The 16,483-nt window shown below is 49.7% G+C and overlaps 1 protein-coding gene across 1 annotated transcript; it reads right to left on the reverse strand.

Annotated features, from left to right (window-relative positions):
• Nucleotides 1-219: 219 nt before the first annotated feature.
• Nucleotides 220-12,951, reverse strand: SERPING1 (serpin family G member 1). The gene is made up of 8 exons (XM_025452248.3): nucleotides 12,873-12,951; nucleotides 12,120-12,200; nucleotides 10,093-10,525; nucleotides 8,196-8,330; nucleotides 5,992-6,195; nucleotides 5,661-5,800; nucleotides 1,988-2,207; nucleotides 220-714 (listed from the first exon to the last, which is right to left on the reverse strand). The coding sequence occupies exons 2-8, from the start codon at nucleotides 12,174-12,176 to the stop codon at nucleotides 461-463; spliced, it is 1,443 nt and encodes a 480-aa protein (XP_025308033.1). The 5' UTR covers nucleotides 12,177-12,200; nucleotides 12,873-12,951; the 3' UTR covers nucleotides 220-460.
• Between the last annotated feature and the right edge of the window lie 3,532 nt (nucleotides 12,952-16,483).

Here is a 16,483-nt window from a genome sequence, read left to right on the forward strand (position 1 = left end):
TCAGATGGTTAAGTGCCTTCAGCTCAGATCATCATCCCAGGGTCCTGGGAGCAAGTCCTGTATTGGGCTCCCTGCTCAGCCAGGAGTCTTTCTCTCCCTCTGCTCCTCCTTCCTGCTCATTTTCTCTCTCTCTCTCTCTCATTTTCTCTCTCTCAAAAAAAAAAAAAAAAACAAACAAACACATAAAACACCAACAACAAAGGTAAATATGAGAAGAAGTCATGGTCTGTCAAGTTTTATTTGTAGAGGTTGGTTAACTTGAACCAGAGAAAGCTATAAAAAGTGCTTTGGGGAGCAACAGGGAAGGATGATAGAGGAAGGGCCTTCCCCAGACCCCAAGGGAGCCCTTCACATGGACAGCAGGGGACAGCCTGGGGCAGAGGTGGCTGGGGGCGAGTCCAGGCAGGCGGTAGCAGGGCTTGCGTGGTACGGCTTGCATTAGCCTGGTAGCCTAAGGGTCTCAGACCAGGGGGTCGTACACCCGCCCCATGAAGACAGGGAACCTGTGCTGCTGGTCCCAGAGCAGGAAGAGAAAGGGCTGCTGCACTTCAAAGATGACCAAGTTGCGGGCCACAGAAACCGCTGACGCTGCGGCCGCCTCCACCCCGGACTCCGTCAGCTCCAGCATGGTCTGGTGCTGCATCGCAGAAACCTGAAGATCTATGTCTTCGGTCAGCCCACACAGGTTGAGGTCATAAAGAAAGTCAAAGAATTCTAGAGCATAACCAGAGAAAAAAACAGTGAGTCGAAGGCCAGCAGGAGGGGCGCCTGACTAATGGCTCAGTCAGTAGAACACATGACTCTTGATCTCAGGGTTGTGAGCTAGAGCCCCACACTGGGTGGAGAGATTACAGGAAAGAAAGGAACAGAGGAAGGGGGGAGGGAGGGAGGGAGGAAGATCAGCTCGAAAGCCTTAGTTACTGGAGACATTTTTCCTAAATTTTCTGGGTTGGTCCCAAGTCCTACATTTCTCTTTGTCTTCCTCCCTTGCTTGTCACACCATCTATTGGGCCTTCTGGGACAGTTCACAGGATCCTCTATCAGTGGGCCCATCTTCATTCCAATCACCATCTTCTCTGAGGAGGTTGAGAGGCCTTGCCCAATCCCCCCAAAGAACCCTGAAAAATGACATCCTTGTTTCCAAGGACCTTAGAGGGGAGGTAATACATCATAAAGAGGTCACATGTTACCAAATGAGGTCATATACAAGGGTGTGATGTCATATACTAGGAAACAAGTTCACCTATTAGAAGGTCAAGTTCTGTAACAGAAAGTGAAGTGATCTTTCTGGACATGAGGTCAAAGATCAGGAAGTGAGGCCAATGGTTGGGTAATAGAGTCTCGGTTGCCTCCTCTACAGTCAGAAGCCTCCAGGCTCTATTATCCAGATCATTCTTGCATAGTCCCATGGGGTGGCTGAGTGTTATGAAAGGTCCCTACGGAAGAGGTGTCCACGACCCCCCTGGTCACCTGTCCCAGTATCTTTGTTGCAGTGACCCTGGTGGATAGTCGGGTTGGAGACTTGGGTTGATGTTTTGGCTCACTTCTAACTAGCTCAAGGGACCCTGGGTAAGTCAGGTAAACTATGACTTTCCATTTCCTCACTGAACCAATGGGATAATAGCATATGGCCCTCTAACTCACAGGACTGAGGAACAGACTGAGTCCAACTCTAGAGTACAACCCACATTTTAAGGACATCCCCAGGGGGTGCCTGGGGGGGTCAATTGGTTGAGCATCTGCCTTTGGCTCGGGTCATGATCTTCAGGGTCCTGGGATGGAGCCCTGCATCGGGCTCCCTGCTCAGCGGGGAGTCTGCTTCTTGTTCTCCCTCTGCCCATCCCCCATTCTCTGTCTCTTTCTCAAATAAATAAAATCTTAAAAGAAAAAAAATAACAAAAAAAAAAGAAAAAAGAAAAAAGAAAAGGCCCTCCCCCTTACTCCCCACCCAATGGCCTAGGAGCAATCCTGAGCAGCCAAGGCTTACTTAGTTTCTCCATGACTGTCAGCATGTCCTGGTTGCTCTTCACTTTGATGCGAGGCAGCGTCAGGAGAGTGGGCTGGAACTTGGTCATCTCCAGTTTCTTCATGATGGCCTTGAAGACAATGGGGCTGAGAGCCTGCTCCAGGTCTTCGAGATAGTGTTTCGTGCTCTGGGGCACCATGATCACCAAGCTCAGATTGTGAGAGAGCTGCAGCTGCCCTACCTGCAGAACAAGAGATGCACCTTACCCATCTTTCTACTCCAACTCTCCTGGATCCCACACCCTACATCCCAAGGCTCATCTTCAGGCTGCTGCCATACTGCGTGCAATTGCCACAAGCAGCAGCTGGACCTAGGCTCCCAAGCTTTGTGACAAAATGGCAATGCCAACTGGGTGAACAGTGCTGGTCTAACTCTGTGCTAGTGACATGCAGAGGAATGAGTATAGCTTTCTGGTCACACAGGCTGAGGACTACAACTTGACTCTATTGCTGACTAGCCATGTAATATAGACAAGTGATGTGATCTGAGCCCTGCTCCCTTCTCTTCCAGTGTGCAGTGCATAAAGAACGTAATGTGTATAATATACCACCAGAGTTATCAGATGTGTCCTTTTAAAGACTTTTAAAATATTTTAATTTGGGGGGCACCTGGGTGGCTCAGTCAGTTAAGCCTCTGCCTTTTGCTCAGGTCATGATCTAAGGGTCCTGTGATGGAGCCCTGAGTGGGGTTCTCTGCTCATTGGGGAGTCTGTCTCTCCCTCTGCTCCTCCCGCTGCTTGTGCATTCAGGCGCACACTCTCTCTCAAGTAATCTTGAGTAAACTCTCAAGTAATCTCCACACCCAATGTGGGGTTCAAACCCACAATACCAAGATCAAGAGTTGCATGCTCTACTGACCAATCCAGCCAGGTGCCCCGGTCCTTTGAAAGATTTTTGATGAAAAGAAAAAAAAAAAAGACTTTTGATGGCTCTTTACTGATTACAAGATTAAGTAAAAGTCTTAGCATGGCATCTGAGACTGTAGACAAACTGATCCTAGCCTCCCTTTCAGGCCTGCCACTAAAAGGACTTCCAATCGGCAGTCAGACAGTAGTATGACACAAGTACAGGACCCATGCATTTAATATAAAGGGGTTCTCCACCCAGAGTGAATTTGCCCCCAGTGGACATTTGACAGTGTCTAGAGACATTCTGGTTATCACAACTGGAGGAGAGGGGACTCACAGGGCTGCTGGTATCTAGTGGATAGAAGATAGGGATGATGCTAACCCCTACATCATGCCCAGGATAGTCCCCCTGACAAAGAGTTATCTAACCCCTAACTAACGGTAGAGAAACCATAGTGTAATAGGATGTAAAAGACTATCATTAAAATGGCACCACAGTTAGAATTGGGACAGGGATAAGAAGAAACTAGATTGCAAAATTCAACTGGGCAATAAAGAGATTAATGGAAATCAATCATTGTTGGAATATAAAATAATTACCCAAAAGAAAATGGTTGTAAACCAATATTAACTGAAGAACATGGACAAAGAAAGGGTCTCTGTTGGCATAGGCACTGAATAGGGCAGACTCAGTGGGCAGGGTGTACCCTTTAGGTCCTGTGTACAGACGCTGAATCTCTGACCAAAGTATCACCATGCTGTGGTCTTGACTTTTCTTTTCTTTTCTTTTTTTAAGATTTTATTCATTCATTAGAGAGAGAGACAGAGACAGCATGAGCAGGGGGGAGGGGCAGAGGGAGAAGCAGACCCCCACTAAGCTGGGAGCCCAACGTGGGGCTAGATCCCCAGACTCGGAGATCATGACCTGAGCCAAAGGCAGATGCTTAACCATCTGAGCCACTCAGGCGCCCCTGGTCTTGACTTTTCAAACCAGTACCCCTCCTATGCCGGAGTTGGTAAATCTAACCCCCTTAGCTGGGTAAGTGCTCTTAAGTCCCAGAAAGATTTAGAAATTAAATATGGATATGACAAAGTAAACCAACTCCACAGTATTAACATTAGGGTAAATTGAGGGTAATCTGTGCGTCCATTATTCAAAATAGTGCTTGCAATTTTTAAGAGAGTCAGACATACTAGTTTTAGGCTTTGAAGTCAAGAGGTGTAGGATAATTAAATGTGAGAAGGATATTGAGGTGTTGGTGGAAAGCTGATTTGCGCTTCAAATTTAATTTTTATTTCACAGGGGGCTTTCAGCGCTTGGAAGATACAGCCAAACAGGGTTGTAACTCAGCCTTGACGGGTAGCTGACATGCTTGAAAAGAAAATCAAGTATATCAAATTTACACATGCCATTCTGGTTCTGTCAGCCATGAGTGGTTAACTACGTTAGATAGGCAGAGATGGGTGGGTGGAAAGGTGCACAAATAGTCAAGAATGGTCAGAGGTAGCCTCTTCTGTGAAGCCTTCCTGGCCATCCAGAAGTGGGTTGTACCCTTTACCACCCTCCAATGAATTCACTCATCTATTCAGCAAACATATAACGAGCACTTATTATATGTGGCATTGTTCTAGGCCCTGGGGACAGGAAACAGGGCAGGTAAGGTTTCTGGTCCCAAGGAGAAAGACAATATTTCAGAGAGACAAATAATATTGTAATAAAATTAGCAAATGAACCACCTAATTTCAGATAGTGACAGGTACCCTGGATATAATAAACCAGCGCAATGTTTCAGGATGAGGAGGCAGTTCCTTTAAGAAGGGGGAAGTTCTTGCCATTAAGGTGAGCTTTGAACTGATAGCTAGACATGCAGAAGGAATAAGTTACGTGAAAATTTGAGTGAAAAAGAGGGATCCCTGGGTGGTGCAGCGGTTTGGCGCCTGCCTTTGGCCCAGGGCGCGATACTGGAGACCCGGGATCGAGTCCCACGTCAGGCTCCTGGTGCATGGAGCCTGCATGGAGCCTGCTTCTCCTTCTGCCTGTGTCTCTGCCTCTCTCTCTCTCTATGTGACTATCATAAATAAATAAAAATTAAAAAAAAAAAAAAGAAAATTTGAGTGAAAAAGGGTCAAAGCGGAGGGAAAAGTTAGGGAAAGTTCCCAAGGTGGAAACAAGCCTGGCACTAAGTCACCGGGTATTCTCTCATTGTATTCTATTTCATAAATCTGTGTCTTGCTGTCCTAACAAGGTAGAAATAGCTAGAAATAATTAGAATCTTCTGGGATCCATATATAATCTTCCCTCCTTCCCATCCATTGAAATTCTACTGTTCAATTTTTGCAAAGGTATGTAAGCCGTTTAACACATGCACACCTGTGCACCTACCCCACCTACGCACACGTTTATACCTACCCGGACATGTGTACACCTACATATGCATGCTTTACACAGGCACACATGTACACACAGGACTTACTAAGTCACCAGGAGGTTGTCTCACCACCAGGCTGACGGGAAAGAGATACCTATGAACAGACTCACGTTTTGCCATTCGATGCAGTAGAGACGAAGAAACTTTAGGATCCCGCTTCCCAGCCTAAAATAAACAATGCCTGCCTCGGCCAAGCTACAGAGGGGAAAAGCAGAAAAGACAGGGTAGAAATACAGATGGAAGGAGTGGAAACGATGAATTCATAAGGGTCCGCCCCACATTGATGGGGCCATAGCAGAAAAGACATCGGGACCCACCAGAGCCTCAGAAACAAGAATGGGAAGGACCAAGAACATACCTTGGCCTTCAAAGTTGAGTCAGTGAAATGGGCCACAGGGTATTTCTTGCTGTTCATCATGAACGCTTTTATCACAGAGGATTTGAGGTAAAAGGGCTCCAGAGAGGTTCTTTTTGGATCAAATGTTGTCTTCCACTTGGCTAGAGGGAAGAGGAAGGAGGGTTACTCTAACACAGGCAGGAGAGGATGAAGAGGAGTTAAAGCCCAGTTGGCGAGGGTGGGACGGGCACAATGGGATCCAGCTGTGGAACCTGGGGCTGCATGGGCTTCAAGGCCAGGAAGAGAGAAAGGACACGGGATGGAAAGACCTCTGGGTCCAGGGCTCCCTTACCACTCAGGTAGACAGCATTGAGGAGGACAAGGCGGGTGTCCGAGGGCAGACTTTCCAGCAGTTCTGTGATCTTGTGGTTGGTCTTCTCTGCCACCCAGGTGTTGATCAGCTCCACGTTGACATTGCTGTCATTTCCCAGGACTCTGGGGCTGCTGCCATACAGGCTCTGAGAGGCATTCACAAAGGTGTCCCTTATGGGCAGGTCTGGAGGATGGGGGGCAGGTGGAGAGAGGGAGGCATCAGTCCCCTGAACATCCTCTCCCTTCTAGGGAGGCTTCGGGAGGGAGCATGTTTCCTACTGCTTTGGGCTTGCTGGGGCAAGCATAGCAGGTTGGAGACAGGGCCCAGCCCACTCCTCTTACAGATATGGCAATTGAGGCCCCTAGGAGGACGCCTGCTAGGCCCTGGCTACCTCTCCTTGCCATGCACCTGTGGCTTGGCGAAATAACTAACTTCCATTTGCCAGGGTTTTCCCTTGGTTCTTCCCTTAATTCAGCAGGGAACCCACTCTGCTTCTCGGCTTCGGTGGAAGTTCATGGCAAAACTTCCTGGATTTTGTTCTCCAAAGGTCAAGTCCACTAAAGAAAACAGTGTTTGAAAGAGAAAATTTTTTCCTGGATTAAATAGATAATATTGAATGCAGTTATTTTCTACCAATCTAGCAAGACTGACGATTAAGTTGATGGATAGCAAATAAGTACACATGGTGTTTCTTGAACACCTTCAACAAAGATTTTTCTCATCTTTAAAAAAGAGGGTATTTCTTTCTTTTCTTTTTTTTTTTTTAAGAGAATGGGCTGATAGGTGAGTTTCCTTTCTTTGTTTCTTCTTCTTCTTCCCTGTATTTTCTGTTTTCTACAATGAATGAATATCGTTTTTATAGATTAAAAAAATGGGAAAAAATTTTTTCCCTTTAAAGGAAGGGGACTGGGATCCCTGGGTTGCTCAGTGGTTTGGCACCTGCCATTGGCCTAGGGCGTGATCTTGGGGTCCCAGGATCGAGTCCCGCATCGGGCTCCCTGCATGGAGCCTGCTTCTCCCTCTGCCTGTGTTTCTGCCTCTCTCTGTGTGTCTCTCATGAATAAATAAATAAATAAATAAATAAATAAATAAATCTTAAAAAAAAATAAAGGAAGGGGGCAGACTAGATCTGTCACTCTCAAGGCTTTTTAAGGACCTGAACTATCCTGAAACAGTCACATCTGAAGCCCACAATTAAAAGGGCTCTGGTTGGGGCACCTGGGTGGCTCAGTGGTTGAGCATCTGCCTTCAGCTCAGGTTGTGATCCCGGGGTCCGAGGATTGGGTCCTGCACTGGGTTCCCCGCAGGGAGTCTGCTTCTCCCTGTGCCTGTGTCTCTGTCTCTCTCTGTGTCTCTCATGAATAAATAAATAAAATCTTTAAAGAAATAAAATAAAATGGTTCTTGTTGAGGCTGGGTGAGGGCTCAGAGGCCAGCTGGCTCCATTTGCTTCCCAGAGGAGTGGGAACCCCATACCCCACTCAACCTCCCTGATCCCTCTCCACTCCCACCATGACTCCTGAAGCAGCTCAGCAGAAACCCAGGTCTCTGGGGAAGAAAATTTGAAAATTATGGTATCAAGTCATTTTGGAAGCTTATTCATCTTATTACATATTCAATAATGCAACATTTGTAAATGACCGCAAATTCATAGAACACAAAAGTACAAAAAACTAGATGTCTCAAGACTCCCCTGGCCCAGATGAACATTGTTTCTCTTGAGCTCTCTGGTACTGTCTATGAATAAATGCAGAAGGACATTCTTATTCTAACCAGAGCTAATGAATGGAAATGACTTGCCCAAGGTCTCACCAGGAGACCCATTGTCCAAGGTCTCACCAGGAGGCCCATTGCCCAAGGTCTCACCAGGAGGCCCATTGCCCAAGGTCTCACCAGGAGGCCCATTGCCCAAGGTCTCACCAGGAGGCCCATTGCCCAAGGTCTCACCAGGAGGCCCATTGCCAAAGGTCTCACTAGGAGACCCATTGCCCAAGGTCTCACCAGGAGATCCATCCAGCTCCTGAAGCCAAAGGACATTCCTGCTGAGGCCTTTACCTACTCTGCAGCCCATCCCTAACCTGTAGCTCTAACATTCCCTCTGTCCTCTTTGCCCAGGGTCGAGTCTGCCCCAGAACTCTCTCAGAATGCTGCTCGGCAGCTGCTGCTCTTTCTCGGGGCACTCACCTGGGCTGTGGAAGATCTGAGAGACTGATGTGAAGCCTTTGGATGTGAAGGCCTTCAGGGCCTGGTGGACACAGGCAAAGTCCTCGGGGTAGGAGAGGAGGTTCTCCAGGTTTCTCTTGGTGTTCTCCCCGGCCCCTGCAACAAAGGGCAGAAATAGGGAAAAACTGTAGGATCGAGATGGGGGGCCTGCCATTCAGGACTAGGATTGAGGGACCAGGCTGGAATTTGGGAAGTCGTTTCCTGCTATGGAGGGGATCACAAATCAACAGAGCAGGGATGACTGCTTCTGAAGACCATCCATAGGTCAGAATGAAAGGGGTGGGGCAATTAGGAATCATCACAGTTAGGCTTTTCCAGGGCTTTGAATCCTCTTCTCCACTTTCTACCTAATTTTAACCCCACACAGCACTGAAAGCCCAGTCCAATCACTGCCTATTGCACATGAATGATGATTTGGCTGGTTTGGGTGTATGAAGGTTTAACCTTCTAGGCAGGACACTAGCTCACTTTTAAAAGTAGAAATCAGAGGATCATAAAGAGGAGAGATGTTCAATACCCTTTTCGTTATTCATTATTAAATATTTATTGTGCACATATTCCCTGCAGTAAGAGATAAAATGTATGGAGCACTTACTGGGTTCCAGGCATCACATACTGGCTCCCATATTAGCTCACTGAATCTCCACAATAATCCTTTCACATCAGGGTCATTACTCTCCCTACTCACAGATGAGGAAACTGAAGTTTAAGGGATTAAGCAATCTGGTGCCTGGGTGACTTGGTCTGGGTCTGTTAAGTAAGCATCTGCCTTGGGCTCAGGTCATGATCATGGGGTCCTGGGATCGAGTCCCACGTCGGGCTCCCCTGCCCCACGGGGAGTCTGCTTCTCCCTCTCCCTCTGCCTCTGCCTGCCACTCCTTCTGCTTGTGCACTCTCCCTCCCTCTCTCTCTCTCTCAAGGAAATAAATAAAATCTTATATAAAAAAAGAGAGAGACAGATTAAGTGATCCACTTTACTCAAGACCACAGATTTAGGCAGAAAAGGGAGAGAAGACTCAAGCCATAGATTCTGGGCAATAGGGATCCCTGGGTGGCGCAGCGGTTTGGCGCCTGCCTTTGGCCCCTGCCTTTGGCCCAGGGCGTGATCCTGGAGACCCGGGATCGAATCCCACGTTGGGCTCCCGGTGCATGGAGCCTGCTTCTCCCTCTGCCTGTGTCTCTGCCTCTCTCTCTCTCTGTGTGACTATCATAGATAAATAAAAAAAAAAATAAAAAAAAAAAGATTCTGGGCAATAAAGAAATCTGCCAAAGCCAATCAACTGAAATGTGTCTCCCAGCGGACATCTGGCAGTTTTGGTTGTCCTAACTGGGGAGTGTACATAGCTGTATACCCCATGGGACTTAACAATATCTCTCGGGAAGGCAAGGGACTAACGTGTTTTGACCTCCCTCTAAGCCAGCCACCAAGCTCTCTGCTTTCTTTTTTAAAGTACAACTATCTCCATTTCTCATGTGAGGACTCAGGCTCAGAGGAGTTGAGTAACCTGCCAATGTCCCACAGCCAGTAAACAGGATTAGCATGATTCTACTCTATGTCTATCGCTCATGGTTTCATTTTCCTTGTTGCCTTACCCTGAGACATGGCTGGGGACTGAGAACCTGTTTTATATATTCCTGCTTAGTCCATGGGGTTTTATAAGCAATAGTGTGTGTTAAATCACTGTTAAATGAAGGAATAAAAAAAAAAAAAAATGAAGGAATAAATGAATGCTCACCCTCCCCCTAGACATAACCCAGTTTTATAGCCTTTCCCCAAGGCACGGCTTTGCAGCCAGATGGGTTGGGGACCCTTACAGGAGGGTCCAACATACAACTTGGAGAGGACTTAGGTTCTTACCAAGCAGGACCTGGGTCAGGAGGCTGGCAATGCTGAATGGAGAAAAGGCCATGTTGGTCTCCACCTTCTTCACTGCTGAGAAGGCATGGTAGAGCTTCAGAGAGAAGGCTATCAAGGCCTCACTCAACTCAGACTCTGCCCAGTGACTCTCCGCGTCAGAGCAGGAAGTGGCAGGCCCTGGGCAGAATGGCTCAGTAGTGGGCTGGGTGGGTTGAACAGTGGACCCGATGAAAGGCTGAGTAGTGGGTTCAAGAGTGGTATTGGCTGTTACGATGGTTGAGCTGATATTCAACAAGGTAGAAGAGTCCACGGTGTGTTGAGTGGATACATTCTTGGTGATCGCTCCCTCCGAGATGTGTCCTTCGCTTCCCCCTTGCCAGCTCTCTGCCATGGAGTTGGGGCTAGTAACATTCAGATCTGAGGAGGCTCTAACCTGTGGTTCAAGAACCTGAGTTTCACTTTTCCTACTATGAGGCACAGCTCCCCCCTCAAACACTCACAGCAGGAAGGGAAGGTGGGGATGTGGAAGATGTCCTGGACCGGAGAATGATTCCTAGGAAAGCCTGGTGGGCAAGAGGCCTGCCTTGGAGTTGCCACCACTACGTCCTCCAGAGGAGGGGCAGTGCAGGAGCTGGTGGTGGTGGAGACAGGATAGTCTCCACAGAGGTAAGGAGCTAGGACTCTGTTATCTCCGAGGAATTGATCCCACAAGGTAAGCTGTTTCCAAAACTTTGGAGCTGAGGGTCAATGGCCGTTTATCCATGTTCTTGCAATTTCTTTAAGTATCTGCCTGTCTTGGTTCACTTGCCAGGCCAGTACAGAGATATTCGAGCTTGTGACCTCTGTGTGAGAAGTGGCTTTTCCGATTGCGGGCTGCAAGCCATCAGCGTTCCAAAAGAAAGGAAGGAAGGGAGCAAGGAAGGAAGGAAGAAAGGAGAGAAAGAGGAAAGAAAGGAAGGGGGGGAGGGAGGAAAGAAGGGAGGGAGGAAGAAATAGTACAGACCAGTGGCTCTCAATCAGAGACCACTTTAATCCCTGGGGATTTTGGCAATGTCTGGAGACATTTTTGGTTATCATAGGGCAGGGAAAGGGATGGGGAAATAGGGTGGAGATGGTACTGGCATTCAATGGGTAGGAACCAGGATACTGCAAAATATCCTACAATGTCCCGGCTAGCCCCTCACAACGAATTAGCCAGCCCCAAATGTCTTGGCTTCTGGGTTGAGAAAGCACATATTATCCCATGTCAGGGATCCCTGGGTGGCGCAGCGGTTTAGCGCCTGCCTTTGGCCCAGGGCGCGATCCTGGAGACCCGGGATCGAATCCCACGTCACGCTCCTGGTGCATGGAGCCTGCTTCTCCCTCTGTCTGTGTCTCTGCCTCTCTCTCTCTGTGTGACTATCATTAAAAAAAAAAAAAAAATTATCCCATGTCAGTGATAAAAGAAACTGATGCTGAGATATTCAGGAACTGGCCCAGGGCCTCACTGAAGCTGGTGACTCGACTCGTGATTCTAGATCCCCTGCTCAACCCCGCAGAGCCCCTGACTGCCTAGGGCACCCCCGATGCCACCTCCACAGACTCTGTGAACAGACACGCCAAAGCAGGCGCCACCTTCGAGCCTCCCATGCGGCTGGCACCCGCGGCTGCGATGGGCCCCACCCGGACCCAGGGGTGTCTGCTGCCTCTCCTGGCGGTGGGGCAGGAGCAGCCCCGGCCGGTCCTGTGTCTCCAGCACCCCCCCCCCCCCCCCAGCTCAGCCACGAAAACTCCTTGTCTTTGCAGAACACAAAGTACTGCCCATCTCCGGCCCTCTCTAGCCTTCCACCCTACAGACCGGCACCCGCTCAAGGCCACCCCAACTGGCGGGCAGCGGGCGGGGAGGAGAACCCCGCTCGCCCGCGCCTCGCTCTCTCCGGACCCCGGGGCCAGGACCACACTTGCTGGTGCCAAGAGGAGCTCTCCTCGTTCGGCAGGCCCAGAACGGTTCATCTTCAGCTCCTCGCCCCCTCGAAGGGGCCACTCACCCCAGTCAGCAGCAGCAGCAGCAGCGACAGGGTCAGCGGGGTCAGCCTGGAGGCCATCTGGGCGGTGGCGTCGGCCCGGACCTGCGGAGACAGCCAGCGCTGCAGTGCGTGCCGACCCCGGCCCCCCCCCGCCGTCCCCCCAGCCCACCACCCCGGGCCCCCCCTCCCCCTCCTCCCGCCCACCACCCCGGGCGCCCCCGCCCCCTCCTCCCCGCCCGCCACCCCGGGGGCCCCTCCCCCTCCCCCCCCCGCCCACCACCCCGGGGGCCCCCTCCTCCCGCCCACCACCCCGGGGCCCCCTCCCCCTCCCCCCGCCCACCACCCCGGGCCCGCCCCCATTCCGTTCCAGGCCGCGGTCCCCCGGCGCGAATTCCCGCCCCCCCGCCCCCAGCCACCTTCCCTCAGGCTCCTCCCCCTGTTTTGTTTTCCCCAAACCGCTTCCCTTTCCCGGCACCCGCTGCCCTTCCTTCCCCCTCCCAGCCCAGTCCATCCATCTGTTCCCCCGGAGGGTCCTGCTCCAGCCTAACGAGGCCGCCGCGAGGCAGGGGGAGCAGGGGACGGCCAGGGGGCTGCGCACCGCAGCTCAGGCGACACCCCGGGGAGGGGGCACGGGCGGGGGGGCGCTGAAGTCTACAGTGCGAGCCAGCCAGTGGAGACGTCAGAGATAAAGAGGGGGCAGGAAACGGGGGAGGGAAAGAAGGAGCTGGAGACACCCCACTCCCCAAACCCCCGCCCCCACCCCCGTCACCAAACCTGCTCCAAACTCCTGGTCCCTGGGCAGCTCCAGCGCAGACTGAGTGCAGTCCCACAAGGTCAGGGAGGTGGGGTGCGGGGGGGGGGCCGGTCTTGGCTATTGGCTGGCCCAGGACACTGCCCAGTTACAAATTAAGGATGATTGATCGCTGGTGTGAGTTCCCGTAAACCGGGATGGGACGGACCACTCGGTGGGGCTCTGGGTGCGGGGCCAGAATTCTGCCCCAAGCCCCTTGGGGGCCAGGGGTGGGGAAGCTTGGTCCTGATAAAAGCCGCAGAGACCCAAACTGTGCTCCAGGGTTGACAAGCAACCAGCTTTTTGGGAATCACTCAGCTTATCTCATCCTCAAAGTGACTCTTTGGAAACAGGTCCCATTGTGCCCATTTGAGAGTTAAAATACCCGAGCCTTAGAGCAGTTAAAAGTCTGGCTGGTGATCACCCTCACTTGGAAAACAGCTGGACTCTGAACGAAATCCCCTGAAGTCCTACCGGCCACCTGCTCTCTTCTGTGCTGTGTGGGTGTTCTGCTTCTCCTGTTGGAGACCTGGAACCAGTGGTTTTTCCCTTGTAAAGCAGACAAGGAATTTGAGGCACCCAGCCCAGCAAGCATTACATAAAAAACTAACAGTTGGGGCAGATGCCTTGTGGGGTGTGGAGGGGGAATAGTCGCTGGAACCCAGCAGACGTGGCTTCCAGGTCTGCCTGGCTGGATGGTGACCCCAATTGTTTCCCCCTTTAGCACCTAACTCTCTTCTCAGGGTTGCCAGATAAAATACAGGAAGCCCAGTTAAATTTGAATTTCCGATAAACGACAACAAAAAAATTCTTTGGAAGGATGTCGCATGTAATACTGGAACACACTATAAAATTTTTTTGGTCATTTATCTGAAATTCAAAATTAACTGGGCATTCTGTATCTTCTCTGCTAAATCTGGCTACCCTGCCTCCTTTGCAAAATGAGGAGGTCTTTCATGACTTAATATAGCTCTGAAGTTCTATGCCTATCTCACTACTGGACCGGTCCTGTTTGGAACAGTCAGGAAAGTTGGCTGCTAGCTTCAGAACTATCTTAAGGGACTGACCAAGGACAGAGTGGGAGAAAATTTGTGCGTCTCCTTGGGGGTCATTGGAAAAGATCCATAGAGACTCTGCACCCGCTTTGCAAGGGCTTTGCAAGTGCTCCATTCCTCACGCCCACTTGGAAACCTTCTGAGTCTTGGGAAAGCTCCTTCCCCACAGGGGCATACACAATGCCACTTCCCCATCCCCAGGCCTAAGCTGGGGGCCTGGAAGGCACACTGAGCTTGAGGCTTCTGGGAAATGGGTCAGTCAAACAAAAAGAAGGTGGTGGAAGGCAATCTCATTCATCCTGGTTAATTCTCATGACGTCTATGAAATGGGCACTAATATAAATCTCCTCTTAAAAAAATAGAGAGACTTAAAGAAATTGTTATTTTTATTATTTTTATTTTTTGACTTAAAGAAATTAACTGATATACCCAACACCACATAACAAGTCAGTGACAAGCCAGGATGTGGATCAAGCTAAAATCCTGTATGAACCCCCATAAATGACTGGTAGACACCACAGGCTAACCGGAAGCAGCTACCAGAGAGAACATCCTGTGCCCAGCGGCAGGAGTATGGTGGTCTGTGGACCAGTCTAGGCTCATGGTGGACAAGGCCCAATAGAGAGGTTTGCCCAGCCTGTGGGTCTACCTCCTTCAGCCACCTTAGCTCTTTGGCCACTCTGGACGTTTAGAGGGTGTCTCTTTCTGCTTTGCGGAGACTCTCCTGTCTGGTGAAGCTGGTACTGCAGCTGAAGCTCTCCCCTGGCTGCGGACATTAGCATTTTTCCCCAACACGAATGGCCTGAGGTTGACTTAATTATGAGGTTTGCAGAATTTCTCACTAGTATGCATGTTCAGATAGTCAATCGATTTAGGATTATGAATTAAGCCCTTCCCTCAACCCTGGGGGCAGATCTAGGGTTTCTCTGCCACGAGAACCTTCTCTTCTAGTGGAGACCTCTTTCCCCATGTGAGATGTATCCATGGCTTCCGCCACTGTGGGTTTCCTGGACAAGATCCAAGTTCTCATTAAAGCTTTCTCTACTGAGAACATTCTATCAGGCTTTGAGCCTTTTTCATCAGGTTGGTCCTCAGGTAGCACAAGTACAAGTTCCTATGTGGGTGAACTCCTTCTCAAGATCTATACACCTGTAGTTTCTCCTCTGAAGGAAAGTGACCCAAAACTCGGAAATAGGGCAGAAGAATCAGGGTCGTTTTATTCTCAGAATGTAGAGAATTGTTCGAGGGACTATTTACTCCGCTCTCCCATAGACAGCTAGTACCACTCTAGATGCAGAGAAAAGTGAATTGATTACGTACAGAGAATGCGCTGGGCATTAGGGCTCCAGCCTCTCTTCACAACATTGGCTGAGAAATACTATTGGAGGGGAATAAGATTTGCTTTGACTTCTTATTTACTACGGATCAGGGCCCAGAGTCTGTAATGTCAGATGCTGACCCGCCAAAATGGATAAGATGCAAATGTTTTCTGTGTGGCACTGATGAAAGTAAAATAGAAACATTTGGAAGAGCAATAATGACAACCCCAAAGGTTGTGGTCTTCTTGCATTGTAAGGCAGTAGCCAGTTCTATTGCTAACTTAGCCGTATTCTTCCAGAATTCTCTTTTTCACTGAGCACGTGCACACACGCACACACACACAGTTTCTTGCATCTTTTTTTTTTTTTTTTTTTTAAGATTTATTTATTTGAGAGATGGAGAGAAGGAGTGGGGGGCGGGCAGAGGAAGAGGGAGAAGCAGACTTCCCGCTGAGCAAGGAGATCATGACCTGAGCTGAACACAGACACTCAACTGACTGAGCCACTCAGCCACCTGACTGGTGCCTGTTGCATCCTTCTTTGAACCACCTTTGTCATCCTGATGTTAGTTTCTTTAATATTCTTACTGTGTATTTGTCTGAGAATGATGTTTCTACCATTTTGAAATCTGTGTGGTGGCTTTCCCTTTTGTGGGGTTATTGATGCTTTATAAGTAAAGATGGACCATTGACTGACCCTTGTCTCATATTTCCTACAAATACAGTTCTCTCTGGGGGAAGGCACAGGGTGGCAGCCATGAGTGAAAGGGGGGGTCCCTACTGTAGGTGCACCCCTCCTCATATCTTCCCTTTCTCAGTTGGCCCCACATTGGCTCTTTCCTGCTTACCATTCCAACAACTCAGCCACCCTGGGAACCCACGAGCGAGTCTTCATTCACAGGACCCTTCTTCCAAAGACCCTCTTCTCATAACTAGCACTCCTGGGGGACACCTGGGGGGCTCAGTGGGTTAAGCATCCAATTTTTTTTTTTCAAAGATTTAATTTATTTATTCATGAGAGACACACACACAGAGAGAGAGAGGCAGAGACACAGGCAGAGGGAGAAGCAGGCCCCCATGCAGGGAACCTGACGTGGGACTCGATCCCAGGTCTCCAGGATCACACTCTGGGCTGAAGGCGGCGCTAAACCGCTGAGCCACCGGAGCTGCTCTAAGCATCCAACTCTTGATCTCAGCTCAGGTCATGATCTCAGGGTTGTGA

The sequence above is a fragment of the Canis lupus genome, chromosome 18 (genome assembly GCF_003254725.2).
Source record: "Canis lupus dingo isolate Sandy chromosome 18, ASM325472v2, whole genome shotgun sequence".
In the NCBI taxonomy this organism is placed as follows: domain Eukaryota; kingdom Metazoa; phylum Chordata; class Mammalia; order Carnivora; family Canidae; genus Canis; species Canis lupus.

Bases quoted from the DNA above. Each gene is read 5' to 3' on its own strand.
- SERPING1 (XM_025452248.3), bottom strand. From the start codon at position 12,176: ATGGCCTCCAGGCTGACCCCGCTGACCCTGTCGCTGCTGCTGCTGCTG. The intron at 2,208-5,660 runs GTATGTTCTTGG...CTTGTTCTGCAG, and splicing joins ACTCAACTTTGAAGGCCAAG to GTAGGGCAGCTGCAGCTCTC. The intron at 715-1,987 runs GTAAGCCTTGGC...GTTATGCTCTAG, and splicing joins GACAGTCATGGAGAAACTAA to AATTCTTTGACTTTCTTTAT.